The sequence below is a fragment of the Drosophila sulfurigaster genome, chromosome X, assembly GCF_023558435.1.
Source record: "Drosophila sulfurigaster albostrigata strain 15112-1811.04 chromosome X, ASM2355843v2, whole genome shotgun sequence".
Classification (NCBI taxonomy): domain Eukaryota; kingdom Metazoa; phylum Arthropoda; class Insecta; order Diptera; family Drosophilidae; genus Drosophila; species Drosophila sulfurigaster.
The window spans coordinates 4164573-4191738 of record NC_084885.1 but is presented as its reverse complement, the minus strand read 5'-3'; the positions used below and the strand labels follow the sequence as shown (position 1 = coordinate 4191738).

Sequence of the window (27166 nt, the reverse complement as noted above, 5' to 3'; positions counted from 1 at the left end):
TGCTATTTTCGAGTGTAGCACACTCGACTCGTCTGTTCACTTTATGGCGTGAAGATAAAACGAGTAAAAGCAACACTCACCACCAACACATACATACATACATACATACAATAGCGACATGTGTATGCTCTATGCTAAGTGATACTCTCGTTGTTTTTAGTGTAGTGAGTGATTCACAATTGTTTCGTCAAGTTGGCAGCTCTTTCACCCTGACCCTCACTAATTTCAGAAGCTTATAAGGCATAATAAGAAGATAGAGAGGGAGAGAGAGCGAGCGAAAACAGAAACACTTTGTATTATTATTGCATAAAAGGCATTAACAACAACAACGACGACGACGACGCCTCGAAACGTCTACAGGGTAGACAAGAACAGCAACAACAAGAACAGCAACAGCAACAACACAACAACATTAAATAGTACACAGCTGTGCTATGTAAGTGCGCCTACTCTTTGACACGCAAATACACGACGCGGCGATGAGACGAAGAGCTTTCGAAGAGCGAGAGAGAGAGCATGCGCGCGTCGCTCAGAGTTGCGTTGAAATTCTCTCAGCATTGCTTATTTGCTGTTTTGTAATTGTTGTTGCTGTGCTGTGCTGCCTGCTTGCTTGCTGGCTTGCTTGTTGCTGTTTGTTGTTGCTTCCTTCCCATTTCTACTACGTTGCATTCGATGAGCGTCGCCGTCGACGTCGCCGTCAGTTGAAATTCGAACGTTGACCGAAATTGTTGCTCTCGTCATAAACACTACGCCACAAACAAACAAAAGAAATCCCAATTGTTATTCTATTTCTTCAAATTTTTTTTTGTTACACCTTATATACGTACATACATAATTTTTTTGTTGTTGTGTCGACGCATTGTTTTCTGTGATAAGCTGTCAATGCTCTCAGCATAAATTGTCAAAAAAAGGAGAAAAAAAAAACAAACAAAAGAAAATTACAACAAGCGCAAAAGGAACTACAACAACAACAACAACAACACGCAGAAGATCATTCCACACACGCTACGTGACTGCTGCCGACGTCGCTGCCGCTGCCGCTGCTGCTGCTGCTGCTGTCTCCTTACATAGATTCGTGACGTTTCTGCCCAGCTGATAAGAAAGGCGGCCGCCACATTGCTTGTTTTTGTTTTGTTTGTGCGCCGTTTTGGTTACGTTTATTCTTTCGTCGTCGTCGTTGTTGTTGTTGTTGTGTGTTTTGCTTCACATTTCGCACGCGTCGCCTACTTGCTCGCTCTCTCTCTATCGCTCTCTTTGAGCTGTGCTTTTTTGAGAGCTCTGAACTGTGTTGGTTTATCGGCAGCGACGCGTCGCCGCAGCAACTTAGCTCGCATTGCTCTTTGGCACTTTTGGCTAACCAGTCGCAGTCGCAGTCACAGTCGCAGCAGCCAGCAGACGAAAATGCCGCTAACACAAAAACAACAACAACCATCGTCATCATCCACACATTCCAAGCCGAACACTAACAATAACGGGACACGCGAACGTGAACGCGAACGCGAACGAACACAAACGATTGGCGAAACGGACATGGATCAGTCAGTGTTGAATGGGCTTCATTTGGGGGATGGCAGCAGCAGCTATCACGGTCACAAGCGTGAACAGGGACACAGGTGAGCCAAAAGTAGCAGTGAAGAGTCACAGTCACAGTCGCAGTCGCAGTCACTGTGAACAGTCACTTGCTTATCAGCTGAGTCAATACGCAAGTCATTCGTCAAGTTTCGTCAAGTGCGCTGCAACGCAGCTCTCATAACAATAAGCTTTTGTCTATGATCTTTATCTTGATGACGGCTAATTCCCCTTCCCCCTCTCACTCACCCCTCTCTCTTTGTCTTTCGCTCAGCAACAAATTGCGTGCAAGCTGTGCGAATATTTTTCATTATCTTTTCTCTTCCTGTATGAAAGATTAATGACAGATCTTTTTGTTGCTATTTTTTTGGTTTCTTTCTTACACCTAACTGATAAATACACTATATAAGAGTTGAGTGTTTAGTGTTTAGTGATGAGCGCGCACAATGACAACTTGGTGACAGCTTCAATTATATATTGCTGCGTGTGTGTGCCTTGTTATCGGTTATCGGTTATCAGTTATCAGTTTTCTTTGTCAGCCATCTATCGATAAGCTAAGATTCACGGCATATTCATTTTGTACGCTTATCTCTGCGACTGTGCTAAGCTCCATTATCAAAGCACCCATCAACAAAACTTCATGGCTTTATCTAATCAAGCCCTATTTTATTTTATTTTCTTTTTTTTTTTTTTGGCTCTACACTTATTAAATGCGTTACGCTAATCCTGCTAGTCACAAAACCAAAAAAAAATATATTACTTCTGCACTTTCACTTCGGATATTGAACCAGAAAAAATCGTTGCATATTTTGCGGCGCTCATTTGTGGGTGGATGAGGGGAGGGAGAAGGTAATGAAGGTTTATTTGCCCTTGCGTAGCTCAGCATCATCGCATCGCAGTTGAAATCTCTCGATGTCGTTGTCGTTGTCGTTGTCTTGATCTACAACATGCCCCCCTTGTGTTTGGCTGCCCTTCTCCCCCTCTCTCCACCCCTTTGCACATCCCCTGGCCGTACCTTTGCCACCCCACGAATGTTTTCAGTCTTAATTAATAGCGAAGCGTTTGCTGGCAGCTTGCCTAATTGCTGTCGTCGGAACACGCGACGTATGCGCAATTTTCGATAATTCTTTGCTTGCTGTTGCTGTTGCTGTTGATTTTTTGTCTGTTTTCTCATTTTGATTTCAGTCAATTAATGTAATTTTGCTTTGCCCACAGCGCACAGCTAACTAATCTGCTCTGCTAATCAATTTTGATTAGATTTGATTTCGTCTCCCCTCTCCACTCTCCCCTCTTCACTCTTCACTCTGTGTTGTAAATCATTTGAACTTGACATTTATGTTATGTTTTGGTTTTGGTTTTGGAAATTGGATTTACACTTTGCATTCAATGCGTTCAGTCCCCTTTCTTCCCCTCCTAAATGCCACAACGTGCTTGCGTTTAGCTTCCCCCCTCCCTCACTTTCTCCTCCTCAATCTCTGAAGACGTGCCCCGTGAGAATTGTCTTAAATCAAACAAAAAAAGACGTTATGCAGAGTGAGCCACAGTTCACCTTTTCTTTTTCAACCATCCACAAAATTGGTCGCCCTCGCTCTTTGGGTCACGTAGTCGAAAACTTTTGCAACTTTTCGCGACGCCGGAAACGGAAGCTGCAACAATGGCAGCTGCAACTGCAACTGCAACAAACTGCTGCAGCGAGAAAGCTCAACGCAATTTACATTTCATTGAAATTCCCATGTGAAATGTACTTTACAGTTTTTATTTTCCCCAACTTTTTTCTTATAGTATTTCATCGTTTTTTTTTTTTGTATTTATGTATTTTAAATATTGTATAAACAAAAATTGTGCGTGGCAAAGTAATTATTATTTCTGTTATTGCCAATGCTGCGCATAATTTATGTTGTTCTTTCTTTTTTTTTAAGGGAAATACAAATAACAAACTGCAGTTTGCGGCATTAAATTAATATTTCTTTTTTTTTTAATATTTGCACTTTAATAACTGGCCAAAGTAATTAAACTTTGCACCAAATAATTCAGGAATATTCTAGTTGAGCTTCCAAGTTAATATTCAAACAATTTTTATGAATATTTATGTATTTTTTTCTGAAACAAATAAGTTTTTAAAACTGATGAAAATTATTTGCCTTTAGCAATATTAAGGAATAGTCTAGATAACGGTTAAGAGTTAAATTTCAGATTAAAGAGATATAAAAAAATAAAGGAATATTTGATGTATCGATTAAGAATTGAATTTTAGTTGAATAGCTGCAAAATAAAATCGATGCATTCTAAATTCTTTTAATCCATTAAATTACATTTCTTTATTGGTAATTTGTTTTTAGAAAACAATAATAAATGAGTTAAAGGATAAAAATACCAAAAAATATTGTGCCACAAAAATACTAAAAATATGTCAGAGGCTATTTTCGGTATATTAAGAAATGCAATTTATGAATTGATAATTTCGCTGAAACAAAATGAAGAAATATATTGCATAAAGTTGAGTTAAGTAAATGAAATAAATGTAATGATTACAATCTATTTTCCATTTGTGAATAAAATACTTTGACTTTACAAATAAACTACATATATTTAAACAATAAATGGAGTACAATTAAATGATTTGAAATATAGTTTCTAACGAAGCATTAAATGAACTTAAGAAAGTTAAATCTGAAATATAAATATGAGAAACGAAAATTAGTTTAATTAAATAAATCAAGAATATTTTAGCTAAATAAATGTATAGAGAACATTTTTTCAAATGCTTTTAATGAGCTAAAGTAGCTGTCTAAATCCTTTTGTTAAAGCTTTCATGCTTTGAATAATTGACAATTTATGGTCATCCAATTGTTTGTGTGTGTATTAAATGTAAATTTGCCTCATTTCGATTATGCACAGATAAGCTAATCAAATGATTAATGCGAAAATTCCAATTGCTGTTGTCGATTTGCATTTTCATTCGAGGAAAAATGCAATCCAAAATCCTATCAAATTGCAGTTGCAATTAATAATTGCAAAATGTAATGCAATAATATTATTACAAAATCCAATTCGATATTAAAGCGAGAGAAAGAGAGTTAGAGAGAGAGGGAAAGTTTGTTGTTTTACATGTCAATGTGTGTGTCATTAAAATGCAAATAGCATTTGCCACGCCCACCGCCCAGGTCCGCCCACCTGGCAAGTGTCACGTTTACGACTGTGAAGCGATGAAACTAGAAGAAGATGCTCGTAAAAATGGGGAAAATTCTGGAACAAAAAAAGAAAACAACGCCGAAAAACTTCACTTGGCATTCAAAACCTCGAAGCGCATTTTACGTGCTCGTCGCGATTTCGCACTCTGAATTCCTTTGTGAGCCAACCGAGCTGAACATCGAAGAACCGTGACAATAATTAAACACTCCGCAGATTGTCTTTTAAATACTTTACTTTACTTTACTTGACTTTAATTTGGCCAAACACAAACGCTTTCTTCAACTTCTTTGTTCCATTTAATCACTTTAGTTTGCCAACTTGCTTTTGATTGAGCAACTGCGAAAAGTGAGCGAGATTTATTTGAACAAGAGTTTTTCATTCATTTGGAGGTCTCTTAGTCTTATTTTTACCTTTTACTGTATATACTACAGTATTTTATATACTACATTTTATTTAGGTTTGTCTTAGCATAATCAAAGTTACATTGGAATGTTGTGTTGTTGGGAAAAAACACTTAATTATTTCGAGTCTTAGTTGCTTTGACTGACAATTTGGTATATTTTGTACTCTATGGTATTTTTACAATATAGTATTCAGTATTTTTAAACTTTATATACCACATTAACCATCGATACATTTTACTATTTTTGTGGTATATTGATTCGGTATATTTAATATACTAAATGAACCCTTCGATATATATATATGTGTGTTTTTTGTGTTATGTTGATTTGGTATATTCGATATACCAAATAAACCATTCGATGTAGTTCAGTATTTTTGTGGTATATTAATTTGGTATATTTGATATACTAAATGAACCCTAATCTTATTTGTTTTTTGTGTAATGTTGATTTGGTATATTCTATATACCAAATAGATCTGTCGGTATGTTTTAGTATTTTCAATATATATTCAATATATATTTGCATTTTTGCGGTATGTTGATTTGGTATATTCGATATACCAAATAAATCATTTGGTATATTTTAGTATTTTTGTGGTATATTTTAAGGCGCTTTTATTCCCGCTGAGTAGCGGGTATCTCATAGTCGAGCATACCCGACTATAACTTTCTCAATTGATTATATCTTATTTAACTATACCTGAATATAATCAATGTTAAATTTGTAAGTTATATTTAGGCATATTTTTTATGCTTTTTTTTAATAAGAGAATTCGGAGATGTAGTTTGAAAGTTTAGTTTTCAAAAACGCATAATCCCATTTAGAAAATACTTTATAAAATACTTTTGATTAAGCATCTAAGCATCTTACAAAAAAAACTTTTCATTTATTTCGAGAAACTCTTTCTTATTTGCTATTACAAATAGCACTATTTCACATATATTTCTTATTGGTAATTTTATGAAATAAAAAATAGAATTATGTGTTATAATTTGAAATATCATTTTTTTATTGTATGATTTTTTTATAGAATTTAGCACTCTTAGAAAATAACAATCCCAATTAGGAAACTTTGCATTAACCCATTGCGGAAAGGGAGTTAATTTAAAATTTAGTTTTAACCTCATTTTATACATGCTTTTAAAAATTTCACAAAATTTTAATTAAGATCTATTTTGTTGTTGAAAATGACAAAGATATCTGCTTAGATATTTTACTACATATATTTTAGTTATGCCTTTATGCTACAAAAGTTCAATTGAGATTTTATAATTACGCATTTTCTTGTGTAATTAAAAGTGAATGAATTTTGAAAAGATTTTAAATGTCTCCTAATCCAACAAAAGTTATATTGGGATATTATATTTAGTCGTTCTTTTATGACTTTTTTATAGAAGTCAAATTTTGAAAATATACTAGAATTTAATTGAATTGTTTATTGCCATTAAAATTAAATTAATATGACATAATTTTTAATGAATCTTAAGCAAAAGACTTTAGGAAAATAACATAAAGAAATTTGCTAAATTTTCTTATAAAATTTAGTTATAAAATTTAGTTTAAATCACATTAATTGTGCCACATCAAATGCTTTAAAAAATCATCTTTTCAGTTAGCAACACTATAATATTCTTTTGTTTGCAATAAAATTCGTATACATTTGATTAATTTCATCATAATTCACAACAATGATGAAATTCTTATCCAACAAAAAGAGAGAGAGAGAATGTAGTTTATTTTTTTTTTCGACTTACTTCCGGGGCGCTTCGTTTGATGGTCGCACAAAAACGCATAAAAACTGTGCTAATCAGATTAGCGAATTCGCTTCTCACGCTGCGCTTTTCTCTGGCAAAAGAGCAACAATTGAATCTACCTTTATTTATTTGATCAATCAGAGTGATGCCGCTCAACTTGTTGAGTTTGTTGAGGAGGCGAGAGAGGGAGAGATGAGAGATGAGGAGGAAAACACACACACACACACACACACACAGCTAGGGGCTTGACCTCGCTGCCGTTAGGGTGCCGCGTTAACTTAACAGTTATACACGGGGTTGGCAGCCCTTACTTTGGATTGCCTAATTAACCCCGCTCAATTCACATGCGAAGCCGCCCTCAATCAATTGCTGCGGCATCTGCAGCCATTAACCCAGCCCCTATTTTGATGCAAAGTTCCCCTAAAATGAAACGAAACTAAAACAAAATGTGAGAGCGTGAGTGTGCTCGACTTTTAGATACCCGATGCTCGTTTTTAATATACCATATTCTACAAATATACCAACAAAACAAGTAAGAAAGTTACAGTCGAGTGTGCTCGACTGTGAGATACCCGCTACCCATTTTTAATAAAGGCAAAATATTGCGGTATCATTTTCAAAATATACCGAAAATACTAAAAAAATACTAAAAATATACCAAATGGTATGTTTGGTATATCGATACAGCACACCATTCAAAATATACCATAGACGACACAATGTACCAGATTGTCACCCAAAGCAACTCAGACCCCTAGTAAGTAGGCGTTTTTGCCCATACAAAAGTATTTCTTTAATAACTTCCACAATTTTTATCTGATCGCAACCAAATTTTCAGGAATCATAACTACTACAGTAATTATTGTATATACCAAAATTCGTAGCTCTAGCTTTAAAATTACACTTGTTATTCGATTTTTGATTTGCGGGGCGGAAGTGGGCGTGGCAAAAATTTGAAACAAACTTGATCTGCGTGCAAACATAACAAATGCTGTCGAAAAAAAATTATAGCTCTATCTCTTATAGTCTCTGAGATCTAGGTGTTCATACGGACAGACAGACGGACACACAGACGGACAGACGGACGGACGGACAGACGGACAGACGGACATGGCTATATCGTCTCGGCTGTTGACGCTGATCAAGAATATATATACTTTATAGGGTCGGAGATGCCTCCTTCTACCTGTTACATACATTTCCTGCCGGCACAAAGTTATAATACCCTTCTACCCTATGGGTAGCGGGTATAAATACTATAATATACAGAAGGCTATTTTTAAAATACTTGATACATATTCCCAAATAAAATTTAAATGCTACAAATATACCAAAAATATACCAACAAAATACTAAAATACACCTTATGATATAATTGAGATACTCGCTACACATTTTAAATAAAACTGCATACTTCAAATATACCAAAAAATACTAAAATACACCGAGATCTATTTTTTCTCGTCAACGAAATATACCAAATATATACCAACAAAAAAATAAACTATTTAGGAAGTCTATTTATGAGAAACCCGCAACCCATTTTCAATAAAACTATATTCTACAAAAATACCAAAAATATACCATAAACAAGTAAAATATAACAAAGGCTATTTTTAAGATATCGGCTACCGTTTTTCAATAGAAAAAAAAACATATTCTACAAATTTCTCAGAAAATATGAAAATATAACGAAAGCTATATTTGGTAATTTTGGTAAAAATAAAATTAAACTATATCTCATAGAGTTCAAAATATACTAGATTGACATCTAAAATCCAGAAGTAGATTGAGTCTTTTGCCATACAAAAGTAGCTTCTACAATTTCTTTTTCAATCTAAGCGCTAGCAACTTTTCAGGAATCTTAAATATTGTAGTTATTATTGTATGTTAAAAATTTAATTTGTGTCAATTCAATTTATGTCAACATGTCAACAAACTGGATGAAAAACCTTTATCTCTTATAGTGTCTAAGGTCTAGGTGTTCATACAAACAGACAGACAGACGGACAGACAGACGGTCATGGCTAGATAGTCTCGGCTGTTGACGCTAATCAAGAATGTTTGTACTTTATAGGGAGATGCCTTCTTATGACTGCTAAATACATTTCCTGCAGGCACAAAGTTAGATAATACCCTTCTACCCTATAGGTAGCGGGTATAAAAAAGAGCAACCCTCTCTCTAATCAAGGTCACACGCAATTTGAAAATTGAAAGTGCGAGTAGTTTTTCGTTTTTTTTTTATACACATCTGCTGAAAAGAAAGAACACAAAAAAAAAAAAAAAAATGTCACACGCAGCAAAAATTTTGCCCACGCAGCTTTGAACAATAATTTTAGTGATCTCTGTTTGGGGGGAAGGGGCAAGACGGGCGGGGTGTAAGGGAAACGAGTTCTCTCCACACATTGTGTGTAGATAGAACAGGTCGTCGACGTCGTCGTCGCCTCATCGTCATCATCATCGTCAGTCTACTATTATTATTATTATTATGAGCACCTCGTAGTTTTTTGTGTGTGTCTTTTTTTGCGCCTCAGTTTGGTTTTGCTTCAAGTGCAGTTTGGACGGCAGAGAAACGACGCGACAAATTTCGTATTCGTTGTTACAATTTCCCCAAAAATAAATAATTATAATAACAAGAATAAAATAAAGGACTCTTTCGCCGCTGTTGGTTGTTGCTGTTTCGAATTGTGTATTGTATTTTTGTGTTGTGCTTTGCTTTTGATGCTTTCCAGAGGCGATTAGAGTGCACAGCTTGTAAAAGTTTACTCCCAGATTTAAGTATTGAAAGTGTAGTATCAACATTTCATTTCTTACACTAGACAGCAGAAGAGTCGAAATGCGGCTTTTTGTGCAACTGAATTTATGTTTTATTCACCTCAGTTGAATTGATGTTTATATTTTTGGGATAGAATTTTATTTGAAGAGCTTTATTTTTAATCTTGATTTTTAGGTCGAAAATGGTATTTGTATACATTGATTTATTTACCATTTATTATGGAACACATTTTGTGGGAATATCTCTATTGAAAAAATCTAAAATATAATACTATTTTATAAATCTATAACTTCAATATACATAAGTTATCTACAAATGAGCTGGTCACACTAAAATTTCCCTTTTTCTTTTTTGATCATGATTTATATGTTTATGTGGTTTGGTGTTGAGGTTGAAAAATGTGAAATTTTGAAAACATAATTATTAAAAATGAAATACTTGTCTTCTTATTTGGGAAAACAAAGTTCAACATATTAATTGTAAAGCTTCATTTGAAGTCTTCTTTTTCATATATATTTTCAATTGTCAATCATTAGTTGCTGTCGAAATATAAACATTTTACGTATATTTCTCGGCTTTTCGTTTACATTTATTTACATATTCCATTTAATATAATATAAAGCAAATTTGAATTATGTTTTAAAATTTTATTTGAAACTGCATTTTTCGGATTTACTTTTAATAAGTAGAATATAATATACAAATAACTTTTTCGTTTGAATTCATTTATGTTCCGGAAATCTTAAACTATTGTTCATACTTTTGAATAATTTATTTGACGTTCGTTCTTCTTTGTTAAACAATTTTAAAAGCCTAAATAGAGTCTGTTGGGCTTATTGCATAAATTCGAAAAAGAATCTGTTAAAAAATACTATTCGCATTCTTGCATACATTAATTTATATTCTTTTATTACCGGCCAAACTTTTGTTAAATTTGGTGCAAAGTTTAAGCTTTTAAACTCAAAATATTAAAGTTAAAATAGTTTATAAGAAAACATGTTAATTTGTTTTTTATTTATGATTAACTTTATCTTTGATTCAAATTATGGTCCATATTTTTTCTACAATTAAAAGTGCTTCATTCTTAGTGCGCTTTTAATCAAATCTTTAGTTGCAGCTTTTATTATCTATTTTTTTTACTATACATATAAAACTATACATTTAAAGCTGAGTCAAATTAAATTTAGTAATACTAAATTTATATACTTTATTTAGTATAATAAACAAATAATAGAATCAATAAAGTGTCATTTATATGTTGTTCATTTATTGTCTAAATTTATGTAAAGTTTTATTTGCCAACCTTCTTTCTTGATCTACTTTTAATTGCCTTCCGTTTGCCGTCAGTTTGTTGTAGTTCAATTCATGGCCTCGATTTATATATTGTCCTTTTATTCCCTAGCACTATATTTTATAGTTTTTCAATAACATTTATTCCTTGCCATTTTCTTTCCTTATTTTCATTGTGATCAGCTTTCAAGTACTTGAAGTTTTTCCCTGCTATTTTTGTGTATTTGTTCCGTGAATGAAATACAAAGCAGTTATAAGCATTGTCCACCCTTGGTTATGTCGTCCTTTTGGCGTTGTCCTTCAGCAGAACTCAATTCGTATATCCTTCTGGGCTTTAATCCTATTTGCTTTGGCCAATAACAGTTTTGCGCAGTTTTCTAATTTTTGTTGGCCAGCGTAAATGTTTTTCCCTCTCTCACAGTGTGTGTGTGTGTGTGTGTGTGTGTGTGTGTGTGTGTGTGTGTTTGAGTGTCTGCGTGTGCGAGTGTGTGTGTTTATGTTTGTTGGGCTATTTGGTTTTGTGGTTATGCTTATTAAGTCAATTATCGCCCAATTGTGCCGACACCGATGCGCATGTGGCCAGCAAGTGGTCTCAGGTCTCAGGTCTCAGCTCATTTCTCAGTTCCCTTGCCTCTCTCTCTCCCTCTCTTTCTTCTCTCCTTTCTATTCCTGGTTTCCTTCACACACACTCACATATTCCACCACAATATGAGTGTGTTTGTTTGTAATTTGGATTTTAATTGAAAGCACATATGCACACACTCACACACACACACAAATTCACACACACACTCACACACACACACACACACACATTCACAGACACATTCACACTCTCATTCCTCGCTCGACCTTCGCCGTAAGTTGCCCAAAAACATCGCAACTCCTGTCAGTTACGTTTCGTCTTTCTCCCTTCCTCCCTTCCTTCTTTCCAGCCTTCTTCCCTTCCTCCCTTTCCTCACCCTTAAGCTCTAACCTTGATTCAGAATTCAATTTGCTTAAGGCCTTGGGGCCTTAAATGGAATGCCAATGGAATGCGCTTTCTTAATTGATTCCAGAGTTAATTTCGTAAGACTCGCAAGTCAGAAATGCGTATGAGAATTTATGTACCTGAAGAGATCCTTCATATCATTCTGCACTCAAGTTGGTTTATAGTCAAAAGGAAAGAAGGAAAACTAACGTGATAACGAAACTGCCTTATGAATTGTGTTACTCAAAATTTTATTTCTATTTCCATTTCAATGATTTGTTGTTGAAATTTCAATATTGAATTAACTAGTCAATATTTTCATAGGTGTCTGTTAATAATAGCTTGTTTTGTTTTTAAACAGAGTTTCAAATTTGCTGAAACTTATTTATTTGAATTTCCCCAATTTTGTATTTTAAATCAACATACAAAGCGTATATTTAATATTGAGCTGAGGTTTTGTACAAATCTATCAATACTATCAACAATTTTCTGATGTAAGCTGCGTATACTTAATATTTCCATTGACGTCTGTTAATAATTGCTTGCTTTGTTTTTAAACTGAGTTTCAAAATTGCTGAAACTTATATATTTTATATACAAAATTGGGGAAATTTTTGTATATAAAAATAAGAGTATACTTATTATTGAACTAAGTTTTTTGTACATATCTATCAACATACTGCGTATACTTAATATATATACTTAATATTTCAATTGGCGTCTTATAATAGTTGCGCGTTTCTTTCTAAACAGAGTTTCAAATTGCCTGAAATATATTTCGCAGTAGTATATCAAATATACCAAATCAACGTACAGTGCGTACTTCATATTTAAATGACGTACATTTATTTGTACAAATTCATCAAGATTTTCAACAACTTGATGATGCAATGTGCGTTTACTTAACGTGTGAATTGATGTACTTTCATTAACTTTTATTTGTAGAAGTTTGTCATGTTTTTCAAACATTTTTCTCTTGTAAACTGCGTATACTTAATGTGCATAGTTCACACATTGTTATTTATACGTATCAAAAAATTCGCTTGTAAGCTAACTAATTTTTTAATTACCAAGAAAGTCTTAGATAATCATAGACTTTTATCATAAGTTTATCAATAAATTATGATAAAATTTCGAGAAGATTTAAATAATATTATCAACTCAATTCCCTATCTTCATGGAACTTTTGTGGAACAGTTTTTATACCCGCTACCCATAGGGAAGAAGGGTATTATAACTCTGTGCCGGCAGGAAATGTATGTAACAGGTAGAACGAGGCATCTCCGACAATATAAAGTATATACATTCTTGATCAGCGTCAACAGCCGAGACGATATAGCCATGTCCGTCTGTCCGTCTGTCCGTCCGTCCGTATGAAACACTGGATCTCAGAGACTATAAGAGATAGAGCTATAATTTTTTTTCGACAGCATTTTTTGTGTTTGCACGCAGATCAAGTTTGTTTCAAATTTTTGCCACGCCCCCTTCCGCCCATGCAAATCAAAAAAATTGAATAACAAGTGTAATTTTAAAGCTAGAGCTACGAATTTTGGTATATACAGTAATAACTATAACTTTGGTTGCGATCAGATAAAAATTGTGGAAGTTATTAAAGAAATTCTTTTGTATGGGCAAAAACGCCTACTTACTAGGGCTCTTAGTTGCTTTTTCCGATAATCTGGTCCATTGTGCCGTCTATGGTATATTTTGAATGCAGTACTATATCGATATACCAAATATACCATTTGGTATATTTTTAGTATTTTGCAGTATAGTCGGTATAATTTGAGAAAAATACCGCAAAATATTTTTTTTTTTCTCAAAATGGGTAGCGGGTATCTCACAGTCGAGTACACTCGACTGTAGCTTTTTTACTTGTTTATTCTTAAAAACACCTTCCTAGGGCTAATTACATATGATATTTTCCTTATGAAATATTTGCTGAGCAATATTTCTAGAAATTAATTATTTTATTAGTTATTTTTCAATTAGGTAAAAGAAACTGCTAAGAATATTTTAATTTAAAAGAAAGTTGAGTTCAGAAGCTTTCAGTGCGTATACTTAATATCGATTGCATCTCAAATAGTTACTTCATTTTTATTATTACTCCCTGTGAAAGTGGAAAATGGCGAATTGCGGGTTTCTCAGACAGATTGCGGCTCAAATTGCTGCGCACCTGGTTTAATGTATTTGTGTTTGTGCTAGTGACAGCTAAAGATAAACGAAAGACAGTCAACTATTAGATTCCTGCAGCTTACACGTGTCCGGCAAAAAACGACAGACAACAACAACTGATATGAAATGAGACAACTAAAGGAAGAAGAAGTGTTGAGAGCAGCTTTGAATTCGTAAATTGCAAAGTGCAGTTGATGACAAAGGGAAACGCACTTACAAAATAGTAGAAACTGCAAGCTAAAAACTGAAACTGAAACTCAAGCTTAAACTCAAGCTGAAACTGAAATTGAAACTCAATTTAAGAACAATGCTAGCGAGATATGACGCATACGCAGTGTTGTCCACGTGACTCTTACTAAATGTGGAATGTGGACTCTTTGTCGACATACGAGAGCAACAGTAGAACACAAAAAAAAAACGCAAACAAATAATCATTCTTGCCATGTCCCTTTTTGCGTCACTCGCAATGACAATTGTCTCGCATCTGCAGCGCAAGCGAATAATATTTGTTTATGTGAGGTTCTCAATTACAGCTGAAATTAAAGAAAGTTTTATTAATTTCATTTTGATTTGGTTTTTAGAATAATATCAAATTTACTAGAGAGATCAAAGAGATTCACAAATTGTTGTCTCTTTGCTTAGGCAGATTAAATTTATGAATAATGATATCATTGCTTGGAAAATAGTTTTAACAAAAACTACACAAATTAATCTCATTTAATGAAATTGATAAAATTAACTAGATTTCCAATTTTCTTTTCAATCTAGAAAAAAATTCTTTCAGCAAGATTTGATTCTTTAAATAAAATATTTTTAATCTTAAATTGCAATTTAGCTTAAGAATGTTTTCAACCCGAATATCTTATTTCAATATGTTTTTTAAGATAAAAAATCTTAAATCAAGATTTGCAATGAACTTTTCAGTCTAAAGTCTTTCTCTCTGTGTATGGACATTGTCTCCTCTGCATTGATAGTTATGTTGGGGAAAGCAAAGAGTTAAATATACTCTTTTGTCTTCAACTATTGAATATTAAAAGCAGTGATATTATTATTTTGTATTCATAAATAGATAAATAAATTTACATAATAAAGTTTTATTGAATTATTTATGTTAAAAATAACATTTTACTTTAAATTGTTATGGAGTAATCAAGTAAAATAAAATGATAAAAAGAAGTTCATTTGTAACATGGAATAAATTATAATATACTTATGTATATATATAGTATTTAGTATATAATAATTGTGTATTTAGTATTATATATTCTTTACATACACTTCTCTTTATAAGTTCATTTGACATTTATTATGTTGTGTTAAGCTGTTCAAATTTAAATGTCTTTTCACAAAACATTGACGAACATTTTAATTATTTTTTTTTCAAATTTAAAGAACTCTTCAACTTTTTTATACCAAAACCCGACATTCAAAAGCTCATTATAAAACTAACATTAACTTCAGAATTTAAATAATTGGTAGAAACTGAAATTGCACAAACTTTTATTGGCCGTGCAACTGCCACAAAATTGAATCCGTTTTTTTTATACCCGGGTATTATAATTTTGTGCCTGTTTCACAAACCAGCAGAAGGATTCATCTCCGAGTCCATAAAGTTATTTATTCTTGATTAGTGTCAAAAGCTGAGACAATATGGAAATCTGGTATATTTTGTGCTTTTTGGTATATTTTGTAGGTAGTATTATACCGATATACCATTTATAATCAAGTATATTTTATTTTCTTTATGGTATATTTTAAATGTGATACTATATCGATATAACAATTATAATCTTCGGTATATTTGAGTATTTTTTTGGTATTTAGTTTCAGTAAATTTTTAATATATGCTCTTATTGAAATTGTGTAACGGGTACCTCGCAGTCGGGTACACTCTGCTATAGCTTTCATACTCGTTTTTTCATGCGATTTTGAAATGAAATGTGGACTTTCAGCTAATGTCATTATTTTAGTATATTTTGGTATTTAATTTCAGTAAATTTTTAGAATATGCTTTTTTTTTTTAATTGTGTAACGGGTACCTCACAGTCGGGCACACTCTGCTATAGCTTCCATACTCTTTTTTTTTCTGCAATTTTAAAATGAAATGTGGACTTTCAGCTAATGTCATTATTGTAAAGAGCTATGCTAAATGCATTACGAGCTGGGCGAATGTCACTGACAATTGGACAAGGCTGCGAGGTGGGTGTGTGTGTGTTGGTTATGAGTGTGTGGGTGTCCTGTATGTGTGTGTTTGCTATTGTCCTGTAGTTGTGACCATGCTCTGGGCCATGTAACAGGACACAACTGGCAACACAGTGGCGTAGATTGTCATTATGCTGGTTCATCTGGATCAAATCAGCCACACACACACACACACAAACACACAAAAGAAGTTGTTGCTGTGTGTTGTGTTCGATGCAAGGATAACAGCCATAACAGCCACTTGATATCCTTGCAGCACACACTTAAGCACAGAGAGAAAGAGAGAGAGAGTCAATGCAATGTCAAAATAATACAAAATGCTGTTGTCGAAACTAAATAAATTCCATTGCACACGAACTTTTACGCACTCACAATTCCTGACAATTGTCAGTGAAGTGGAAGTGGAGGGGGAAAAGGATAAAGGATAAAGAACTCGCCCTTAAGTTTGATCAAGCATTTATTTGCCTTTCTTGTAAAAATGTTACAATTTATTATAGAGTACTTCAGCTTTTGTCGACGTACTTTGAGTTCATTTTGCATCACGTTAGAAATCTCTTTTTAGCCATTAGTCGAGATTGTGTTGCCTAGCAAAGGAAAATAACAAGAAGAAGAAGCAATGCAACACAGCAACAGCAACAACAACAGCACAAATTTGAATTGCTGCAATGGCAATTGCAAAGCAGCAACTGAGCAGCAACCTGCTGCTTTCTTTGCATTGCAATTGCCAAGTGACAACACAAATAGCACTAATAATAACAATAATAATAATAACTACAATAATAATAACAAAAGCAGAACGACAATGCAACAGCCGCTTAACTCGTAAGTGTGAAATGTGGAAACAACTTGAGAAGCTGTGAAAAATGACAAAACAAAGAACAATCTCGAGAGAAGCGTGCAAAATCCAAGTTAATTAGCAATACAAATTGAGCAAGGTGTGACTCATGGATACCCTGTAAATATGCTTAAGTAAACCATGAATGGAAAGACATTTAAAAATAATTGACAAAATAGAAAACAATCTCAAGAGAAGCATACAAAGATACCCTGTAAATATGATTAGGTAAAGCATGAATGGAAAGCCACTCAAAAACACAAATGACAAAACAGAAAACAATCTCGAGTGAAGCGTGCAAAATTCTAGTTAATTAGCAATATAAATTTCGCTAAGAAATCCACAAAGAATGCCTCATGGATACCCTGTTTAAGCAAAGCATTTGTGAAAAGACATTTAAAAATAACTGACAAAATAGAAAACAATCTTAAGAGAAGCATACAAATTTGAAGTCAATTAGAATAAATTCTAACCGATAGATACCCTGTAAATATGATAAGGTAAAGCATGAATGGAGAGCCACTTAAAAACACTAATAATAAAACAGAACACAAACTCGAGTGAAGCGTGCAAAAGCCAAGTTAATTAGCAATATAAATTTCGCTAAGAAATCCACAAAGAATGTCTTATGGATACCCTGTAAATATGTTTAAGCAAAGCATCAGTGAAAGGACATTTCAAAATAAATGACAATATAGAAAACAATCTTTAGAGTAGCATGCAAAGTTCAATTAGTTGAGTTCCAAAAAAACGAACCGATAGATACCCTGTAAATAATGTATAACTAGAAAAACGTTACCAAACAAATCAATCACAGTTGAAGCATGCAAAATTCCAGTTAATTAGCAATACAAATTGATAGAAAAAAATGGACAAAGTCTGACCGTTAAATATTTTTTGCAAATAAGTTTTACTAAAGCATGAATGAAAAGACAATTTTAAAGTATTTGCAGACACATTTACATATTCAGCATATATTTTCCATTTATACTAATCAAATTCCCAAGCGCCAGCGATATTTCCTCAAACATTATCTTGTGCCAATGCAATGTCAATGCACTTGCCAATTAATTCGTGTTAAAACATTTGTTTAATCTATTGCCGGGCAAAGTGAGAACAACAACAGCAGAAAAAAGTGAAATGTCAACAGCCCAATTAAAAGACACGAAGCTGCCATCAAAAGTCTAAGGAATGAAATTATTTATTTCCATATTTTTTTGTTTGATGCAACAGAGAATAATGAGTTGAGATTACAACAGGCTTATCAACGGTAGCAATAGTCATAATATAAATATATATATATATATATTGAAATTCACTCGATCGCCAGATCAACATCTCTGAATTTGAATAACAAAGTTGTCGATTGACGCAGTCATAAAAAAAAATAAATAGGAGGCGAATTGCATATAGCATTTTGATGGCCGCTGCGTCATAAATATTGCTCATACGCAATGTTGTTGCTGCCAATACAAAGTACATGCCGGATATAGAAATTGTTGTGTGCTGTGCGTAGTTTAGTTGCCACGTTTTTCACATTTTCAACGAGCTGAGTGAATTTTTGACAATAACTCATGCGTCCATAAAAAGAGTAAATCAAATCGCGAATGAAGCGTCAACATGCTCATCAAAAATTATGGCTAAATTCTCGTTGTAGTTGTGGCTGATCAGTCACTAGCTACGAGTGTTGTTCATATGCCTAGCATTGATTTATTATATACCCAGCAAATGTAGTACTCAAGACAATCAATCAAACTGATAATCTATAGCATGACATATGCACAATTCTCTTGAGGCAAACTTAAAGCCTTAAAGAATCTATTACTCTTAATGCTTAGCAATAATGATAAACATCATCAGCGCTCAATAGAGTGCAACATTAAGATAAACAATAGATTCGCGTGCAAAAATCGATTAACCCCAATAAATTTTGCCAATAAAGTCGCGGCTTAATTATTGTTTTTTGTTTACACTCGATTTAAATGTTCTGCGCTTCTAGTTGCATTTGCCTTAATTAATTATATTGAGCGTCGCGGCTACGAAAATAAATGCCAACGATTTATGGTGTTGAAATTTTGCACATTCATTTCGCAGCGGGTATAGGAAAATGTGTGTTGATGTTATTTTTATTAATTGATGCGCAGCGCAATTTGCAAATCCCAAGATTAGCGACAATTTATTTGTGCATCTATTGCTAATTTTAGACAGGGTCAACAGGCTTGTTTTTTTCTTTTGCATATTTTCTCATCAAATTGCGCAGAGTTAATCGCAAAAAATTGAACTGTAAAAATTGGCAACGTCGCATAAGCGTAAAATTAATAATTACAATTCAATTCGAAATCTTAATATTAGCGAGAATTTATTTGCATCAATTGCTAATTTTAAACAAGGTCAAGAGACGCGCAATACTTTTTTGTACTTTATTTGCATATTTCCTCATTAAAGCGCAAAAAATTGCAATGTGAAAATTAGCAACGTCGCATGGGAGTAAAATTAATAATTACAATTCAATTCGAAATCTTGAGATTAGCGACAATTTATTTGTTCATCTATTGCTAATTTTAGACAAGGTCAACAGACGCGCAATACGTTAGCTGATTAAAAATGTTTTCATTTTTTGTTTTCTATTTGCATATTTCCTCATCAAAGTGCAAAAAATTGCAATGTGAAAATTGGCAACGTCGCTTGAGCGTAAAATTAATAATTACAACGTTTCGCTTTTTATTTATTTTTTTTACACCACTTTGGGGAAAATATTTTAAATTTGCAGTCGCGTCTGTCGCACTCTTTGACCCCACACACACACATACACACATAAAGAGAGAGTGTGTGTGTCGCAGATTTATGCATTTTGTTCGAATTTGGGTTAAACAACAAGGATGCAACTTTTCGCTTATTTGGCAAAATTTCAACTGAAGCAAATTGCAAAAAGGGACAACAAAATAAATAAACGCACACACACACAGATGCTGCCAAAAGCAAAAACACCAAAACCAAAAAACGACAAACAAACCGAAGTTCAAATATCCTAGCGCAGTGAACTGTGACAAATAAATATATAAATATGCGTATACTTAATATACGTATACTTGATAGCTGCTCTCAACTGATTAATGTGCTTGATGATTGCAGTATTTTCACTGCTGAAAGTTGACAAGCTCATTATGACCTTTTTTTTGTGTGTTTTGTGTCTGTATCTGTGTTGAGTGCAAACCGCAAAAGCAGCAACTTGACAACTCTCTCACTCGATTGCTAATGAGTTTTGCCGCAAAAAGGGGGCGTGGCAGGCAGCTGTCAGTGGCCAGGCGACAGCGTTGGGGGCGTCCTCAACGCCCACATCAAGTTTACTTTTTACAATATTCTTATACATTATATTTTTCGATTTTTTTTTTTTTTGAACACTAATTGCTGACCGCTGAACAGACTGCAGACAAGTCGTAACCGCATCAACTTTGACTCGATTTTCAAACGCATTTAGCAGAAATTTTCATTTAACCAATGATTTGATTTGCTTTTAATTTTGATTTTTGTACGTTTTCATTTCATTGAATTCGAATTCGAATTGCAATTTAACATCGCATTGCACTTTCAATCTGCTGCGACGTGATAAACTTTTGACCCGTTGCAAAAAGGAGTGAAGGAGAGAAGCAGGGAATTGATTTTGTGATGGCGCGATAACAAAACTCGAGGCGAACACGAGTTAATGGCAGTTTGAAAAATGCATGCACTTATTTAATAAGTGCGCTTGTAATTGAAATTCATTTATTATTATCACACTTAACCAATCAGCTCTTTAGATTCTTTCACTTGCATGAAATGATGATTATTGTGCTCCTTTCGCATTCAATTTTTAGATTCCAGATAATGTGTCGTCAGTAGTTTAAAAAAATATACAACTGGTTTCACAATTATTGAATTGAATAGAATAGAATAAACGAAGTGAGAACTGGGTATTAAAATAATTAGAGATTAAGTAACAACAATTTGTAGAAATTTAAATACAATTTATGTCAGCTGGAAAGTCAAAAGTACGAAAGTTATTCAATCAAATATAATTTGCTAGCAACATTCAAAGCAAGTAATAACTTATACAAAGTTTAAAGCGTGCAAGATTATAATAATAAATGTTGTTTAATGAACTGTATCTAAACTTTAGATTGAACAATCTTTAAATTAGGTACCTAAAAGTGTAAAAATATAAAGAGAAGATAAAAAGAGTTACCTCTTCTTAGGGATTTTTATTTAAGCACATTTTTGTAAGATTATCGTGTAATTCTAAGAATTATAATACACAAATAACAATATACCAAGTATTGTCGTTGGTATAATTTAGTATTTTATCGGTATATTAATATAACTCCTAGAGGTTGTAGTAGTTTATCTATTTTATTATATTTTTGATATAATTGTTCGTTATATTTTAAGAAAAATATCGTTATGCTATTGAAAGATTTATTTTTTTGTAAATAACATTTGAAATTAGCAGCTGCATTTTTTGTGGTTGCCTGAAAGTATGCAACGATTTTTAATCAATCTAAAAATCTCTTTTAAAGATAGCTGTTTTCGCCGTAGATTAAAAAAAATGTATATTTATTAAATAAGCTTACTACGACATGGTTTATTAAAGTTTAATATAAACAAAGAAAAGAGACATAGACAGTGAGAGAGAGAGAGAGAAAGATCACTACAAGCTAAATTTACTTACGATTATGTAATTATAAAACGTATAAGTTTTTAAGATGGCAACAGTAAACAGGAAACAAATAAAAAACATAGACTTACAGTTAAGAGCTTAACATGCAGGTAATAATATTTCGAGCCTATTTTCAAAATATAAAAAAGTGTAGTGTAGTAGTGCATACGAGCTTCAAAAGTTATATTTCACCATCAACATTTTCAAAATATTTAAAAAAAATATTCCAATCTACATATATACAATAAATATTTATACAATAATCTCAAATAGCTCTTGGATTAAACATATATTTATTTTTGTGTCTTGCAGAGTTTTTGTGAACCGTTCGCTGCATTTGGAGAACATTAAGTACTATGGCTTCGACATGGACTATACATTGGCAGGTAAGCATTGAAATCTATTGCTAAATACCAAAAATGCAAATCTTAAATTGTTCTACTCAACTTTTTAGAGTACAAATCTCCGCAATATGAGCAGCTGGGATTCAATTTGGTCAAGGAGCGTCTGGTGTCGATGGGATATCCCAAGGAGATTTTGCAATTTGAATACGATCCAACATTTCCAGTGCGCGGCCTTTGGTTCGACACGCTCTACGGCAATCTGCTGAAGGTCGATGCCTATGGCAACATTTTGGTCTGTGTGCATGGCTTTGAGTTCATCAAGCAGTAAGTCAATTCATTAATTGAGAATAACAAATTTGAAGTAAATATTAAATTCCAATTCAGTCACCAGGTGTACGAGTTGTATCCGAACAAGTTTTTAAAGCTGGATGAGTCGCGTGTTTATGTGCTCAATACGCTATTCAATTTGCCAGAGACATATTTGTTGGCCTGTCTTGTCGATTTCTTTAACCATAGCTCTGAATTTGTGCGGTAAGTTAAGTTTAGTATTTTCAATTTTTAATCTGTCTATCTATTTGTAGTTTTAGTTTAATTATGATAATGTAAATAACTACCTATCACTCTTATCTCTATTTTAATTTTTCTCTCTTTATGTCTCTGTCTCTCTTTTTCTATAGCGTTGAACGCGGCATCAAAGCTGGTGATTTTCTTTTTACCTATAAGTCGATTTTCCAGGACGTGCGTCGTGCCGTCGACTGGGTGCATTCCGATGGCGATCTGAAGCGTCGTACCACACAGGTGAGTTAATCACTAGCTTCTCTTCCGTCTTACATTCATCAATTGCAAATGATAGTTATGCAATTCAAAATTCTTTAATGATTAAAGATAGAAATCATCTCATCAAGAACGTTTTTTTAGTTTCAAATAATGTTTAAAGAATTTTGCAATTCGTAATTATTGTTTTAAGAACTTGATTAGATTGGATTCTAGTTTTTTAAAGTCATTTTTACCGCGTAAGCCATTTTTTATGATTTGTTTAAGTTATTAATGTTGGAAATGTGAATGGTAATATATCAATATACCAATTTTTGTATATACTAATTTGATTATACTACTAGTAGTAGTTGTAATAGTAGAAATTTGTCATATGTATATATACCATATATAGCCTGTGGTATATGTTAGCATTTTTTTGGTATATTTTAAGAATAGTAGCCTTCTGTACCTGCTTAAAGAGAAAAAGTACCAATTGCATGTTTCTACCTCAAAATATTAACTACTGAAAACATAATTTAAAGAACGTGAACAATTTATGGAGGAAATTAAACAATTACATTTTTATTTTTAATTTTATTAATAAGAAAATTATTTGTATGTTATTATGTTTTCAATTTTGCAAAACAGATATTTAGGGATTTTATTTTTTTCAAAATTATTGTAATAAAGTCTTTTTATATGTTGAAGTAGAAATGAAAGTAATTATATGGTATACAAATATACTACCTAATTAAAAATATACAATAAAGTATAGTATACAAAATTCTCTCTCGTTCTGTAAAGTGTAATTGAGATTATAAATTTATATATGGTATATAATTTATATATGGTATATATCTACCACATTAAAAATATACCATATAGTATATATAGTATGTAATATAAACAAAAATAAATAGTTAAAAAGTATAAATACTTTATGGTATGCTTTGTATTTTCCGTTACAAAAACTTCTTTCCTTCTGTAAACTGTAATTGGTATTACTAATTTCTAAACGGTATATTAGTATACCATATATTATATATTAATATACCATAGTATAGAAATTTTTAAACTTTAAGGTGTACTTCTTATTTTCCATTACAAAATTCTCTCTCATTATTCGCATAATTTGAAATTACTTATTTCTAGTTCACTTACTCTTAACTTTATATTATATTTTTACACTTTTTAAATGTAAAGAAAATGTTCTAATTTCTCTCTGTCCTCCAATTTCTCGCTCTCTCTTCTCTGTAGAACATGGCGTACTATGTGAAGAAGGATGCTCGCTTGCCCACAGTGCTGTCGCGCATCCGCGTCTCGGGTGCCAAGGTGTTCATGCTAACGAACAGCGATTATACGTACACCAACGAGATCATGACCTATCTGTTTGACTTTCCCCATGGCGCCGATGTGAATGAACCGCATCGCGACTGGAAGACCTACTTCGATGTGATCGTGGTGGATGCGAGGAAGCCGCTGTTCTTCGACGAGGGAACCGTGCTGCGACAGGTGGACACAAAGACGGGCAGCCTGAAGATTGGCACACACATTGGGCCACTGCAGCCGGGGCAAGTGTATTCGGGGGGTTCGTGCGAACTCTTCACCAAATTCATCAATGCCAAGGGCAAGGATGTGCTCTATGTGGGCGATCACATCTTTGGCGACATACTCAAATCGAAGAAGATACGCGGCTGGCGCACGTTCCTCATTGTGCCCGAGCTCGTGCGGGAGTTGCACGTGTGGACCGACGAGTGTCAATTGTTTGCTCAACTCCAGAATTTGGACATTAATCTGGGTGATTTGTATCGCGATCTGGACTCGAGTGCCAAGGTTAAGCCGGACATATCGCATCTGCGCACCAGCATACGCGATGTCACACACAAAATGGACATGTCCTATGGCATGATGGGTTCACTCTTCCGCTCGGGATCGCGACAAACGTTCTTCTCCAGCCAAGTGGTGCGATATGCCGATGTGTATGCCGCCACGCTGCTCAATCTCATCTATTACCCCTTCTCGTACATGTTCCGAGCACCGGCGATGCTGCTGCCACACGAGTCGACGGTGGCTCACGATCAGGTGCATCAGCCGCCGCCACCGCCGCCATCCTCGTCCAGCACAACACTCGAGGATGCGAGCAGCAGCAGCAGCAGCAAGAACACTGGCTCAACTTCCGGTTCTGGTTCCGGTTCCGGTTCTGGCTCCGTTTCCGGCTCTGTTTCCGGCACCACTGTGCGTGCAGATGAATCACAGAATGGCAGCAACAATTCGCCCGTCAAGGATCCCAAGGATCTGCATCGTGCCGTAAGTACTCAATATATTTTTACACCACATACTTATACTAAATATTATATATGATATACTTCCATATTTAATATATACCATAGACAAAAGTGTATAAGTATTTTAACTTTATGCTAAACTATATACTCAATATATATTTATACCATATATGTACATATACTTATATACATATACCATATATGTATGTATACTTCCACATTTAAAATAAACCACCATAACTTTATGGTGTACTTTGAATGTAGTAGAACATACATATATAGCAAATATTCCCTTTGGTATATTTTAGTATTTTGATGTAGTAAATATGTATTAGATTACTACCACTTTCAAAATATACCGTATAGTAATGTTTATAAGTATTTTAACTTTATGGTATACTTGGAATGCAGTATTATATCAATATACTAAAAATTGCCTTTGGTATATTGTTGTATTTTTTGGCATATGGTAAATATGTGGTATATCAATATACTATACAATACACGAGTAAATACAATATACGAGTAAAATATATAAACATTTTTACATTATGGTATACTTTGAATGTAGTAGTATATCAATATACCAAACATTGCCTTTGGTATATTTTAGTATTTATTGGTATATTAAACTGATTATACCATTAGAAGTAGTAATATGATATACCATATATATATGGTATATTTTAGTATATTTTTGGTATAATAATTTGGTATATCGTTTACAAATAGTAAATATTAAGACAACTGAACTTTCTACGCAGAGCTCCATTGTGCACACACGCCCATCGACGCCCACTGTGGTCACCCACACACACGACGAGGACTATTCCGAGGAGGAGGAGACTGCCAGTGGCGCTGAGTCGACGACAGAGCAGCAGAAACGCAACGAAGCCTCCGACTAAAGCAGCGCTGCCTCTTCTTCTTCTTCTACTACTACTCTCCTTCACCATCTCTTCCCTATTTTTCAACGAATTTTCATTGCTGTTTCTATCGCTCCGTTCTACAAACAAACAACAAAAGGATCATGTTGCAACTTTCCGTTTTACAACATGTTGCAACTAGTGAGAAACGTGCGATTTCATTTATTTTTTTGGCGATTTTACATACAACAAAAATTATATATATATATATATTAAAATAAATATATACATACATACACAATTATATATACATATATGTGTAACTATATATACTTGTATATCTGTATACGTAAACATTTATACACTAGCGCGAATTGGTTCCATTTTGCCCAACAAATAAATAGCAAAGTGTATGTTTTTTTTGAATAAAAACATTAAAAAGGCAAGCCGATTTTTTACTTGATTGGATATGAGGGAATATTTTTGCAATTATTATAATTTGAAGAAAAAAAAGTCTATGAAAATTCATTATTATTTACACTGAGTCTTCTGTCTATATGCACATTGAATGATAATTGTACAATTCTGTAAGCTAGAGTGACTCAACCTTTTCCATAGCTTTTTATATTTATAGAGCAGCTTCGCCCGCGTTTATTGTTAATACTATATACACTACAGACCCCTCAAAGCTGTGCGTCACTTTGTGAAATTAGATATTAGTCAAATTAGAGTTTCTTTGAAGAAAACCAACATTGATTCAAATGGGTATTCGACATCAGACAAGATGATTTCATGTCTGATTTGTGTTAACAGTTCCAATTTGTAATGATTTCCTGCCAAAATCAAGGATTCCCTTTGTTTCTTTGTAGGTTTCAGATACTTAAGGTGCCTTACTTATAGAGAAATATTAGGCAAAGAAATGTTTTCCTTATAGGTAAATGTTTATCATACTATTCTTAGGGCACAAATAAATAATATAATTTTTGAAAAAATGTTACCAGAGCAAATTGGTCGTAAGGTTGATTATGCTTACTGTGTCAGTATTTCATTGTAGT

At 33.5% G+C, this 27166-nt stretch overlaps 1 protein-coding gene across 4 annotated transcripts in view; it reads left to right on the top strand.

The window, feature by feature from the left end:
- Window positions 1-26417, top strand: part of LOC133847495 (cytosolic purine 5'-nucleotidase) — a 32135-nt gene extending 5718 nt beyond the window's left edge. For 3 of the 4 annotated variants that reach the window (XM_062282598.1, XM_062282596.1, XM_062282594.1), the window contains 6 exons: window positions 22176-22249; window positions 22318-22531; window positions 22592-22738; window positions 22885-23005; window positions 24221-25270; window positions 26013-26417. In XM_062282598.1, the coding sequence (XP_062138582.1) occupies window positions 22176-22249; window positions 22318-22531; window positions 22592-22738; window positions 22885-23005; window positions 24221-25270; window positions 26013-26153 (1747 nt within the window). In that variant the 3' untranslated portion in view covers window positions 26154-26417. Of the gene's footprint in view, window positions 1-746; window positions 1614-22175; window positions 22250-22317; window positions 22532-22591; window positions 22739-22884; window positions 23006-24220; window positions 25271-26012 lie in introns of those variants that run through there. The other variant, XM_062282595.1, reaches the window with a different exon arrangement.
- The last annotated feature ends 749 nt before the right edge of the window (window positions 26418-27166 follow it).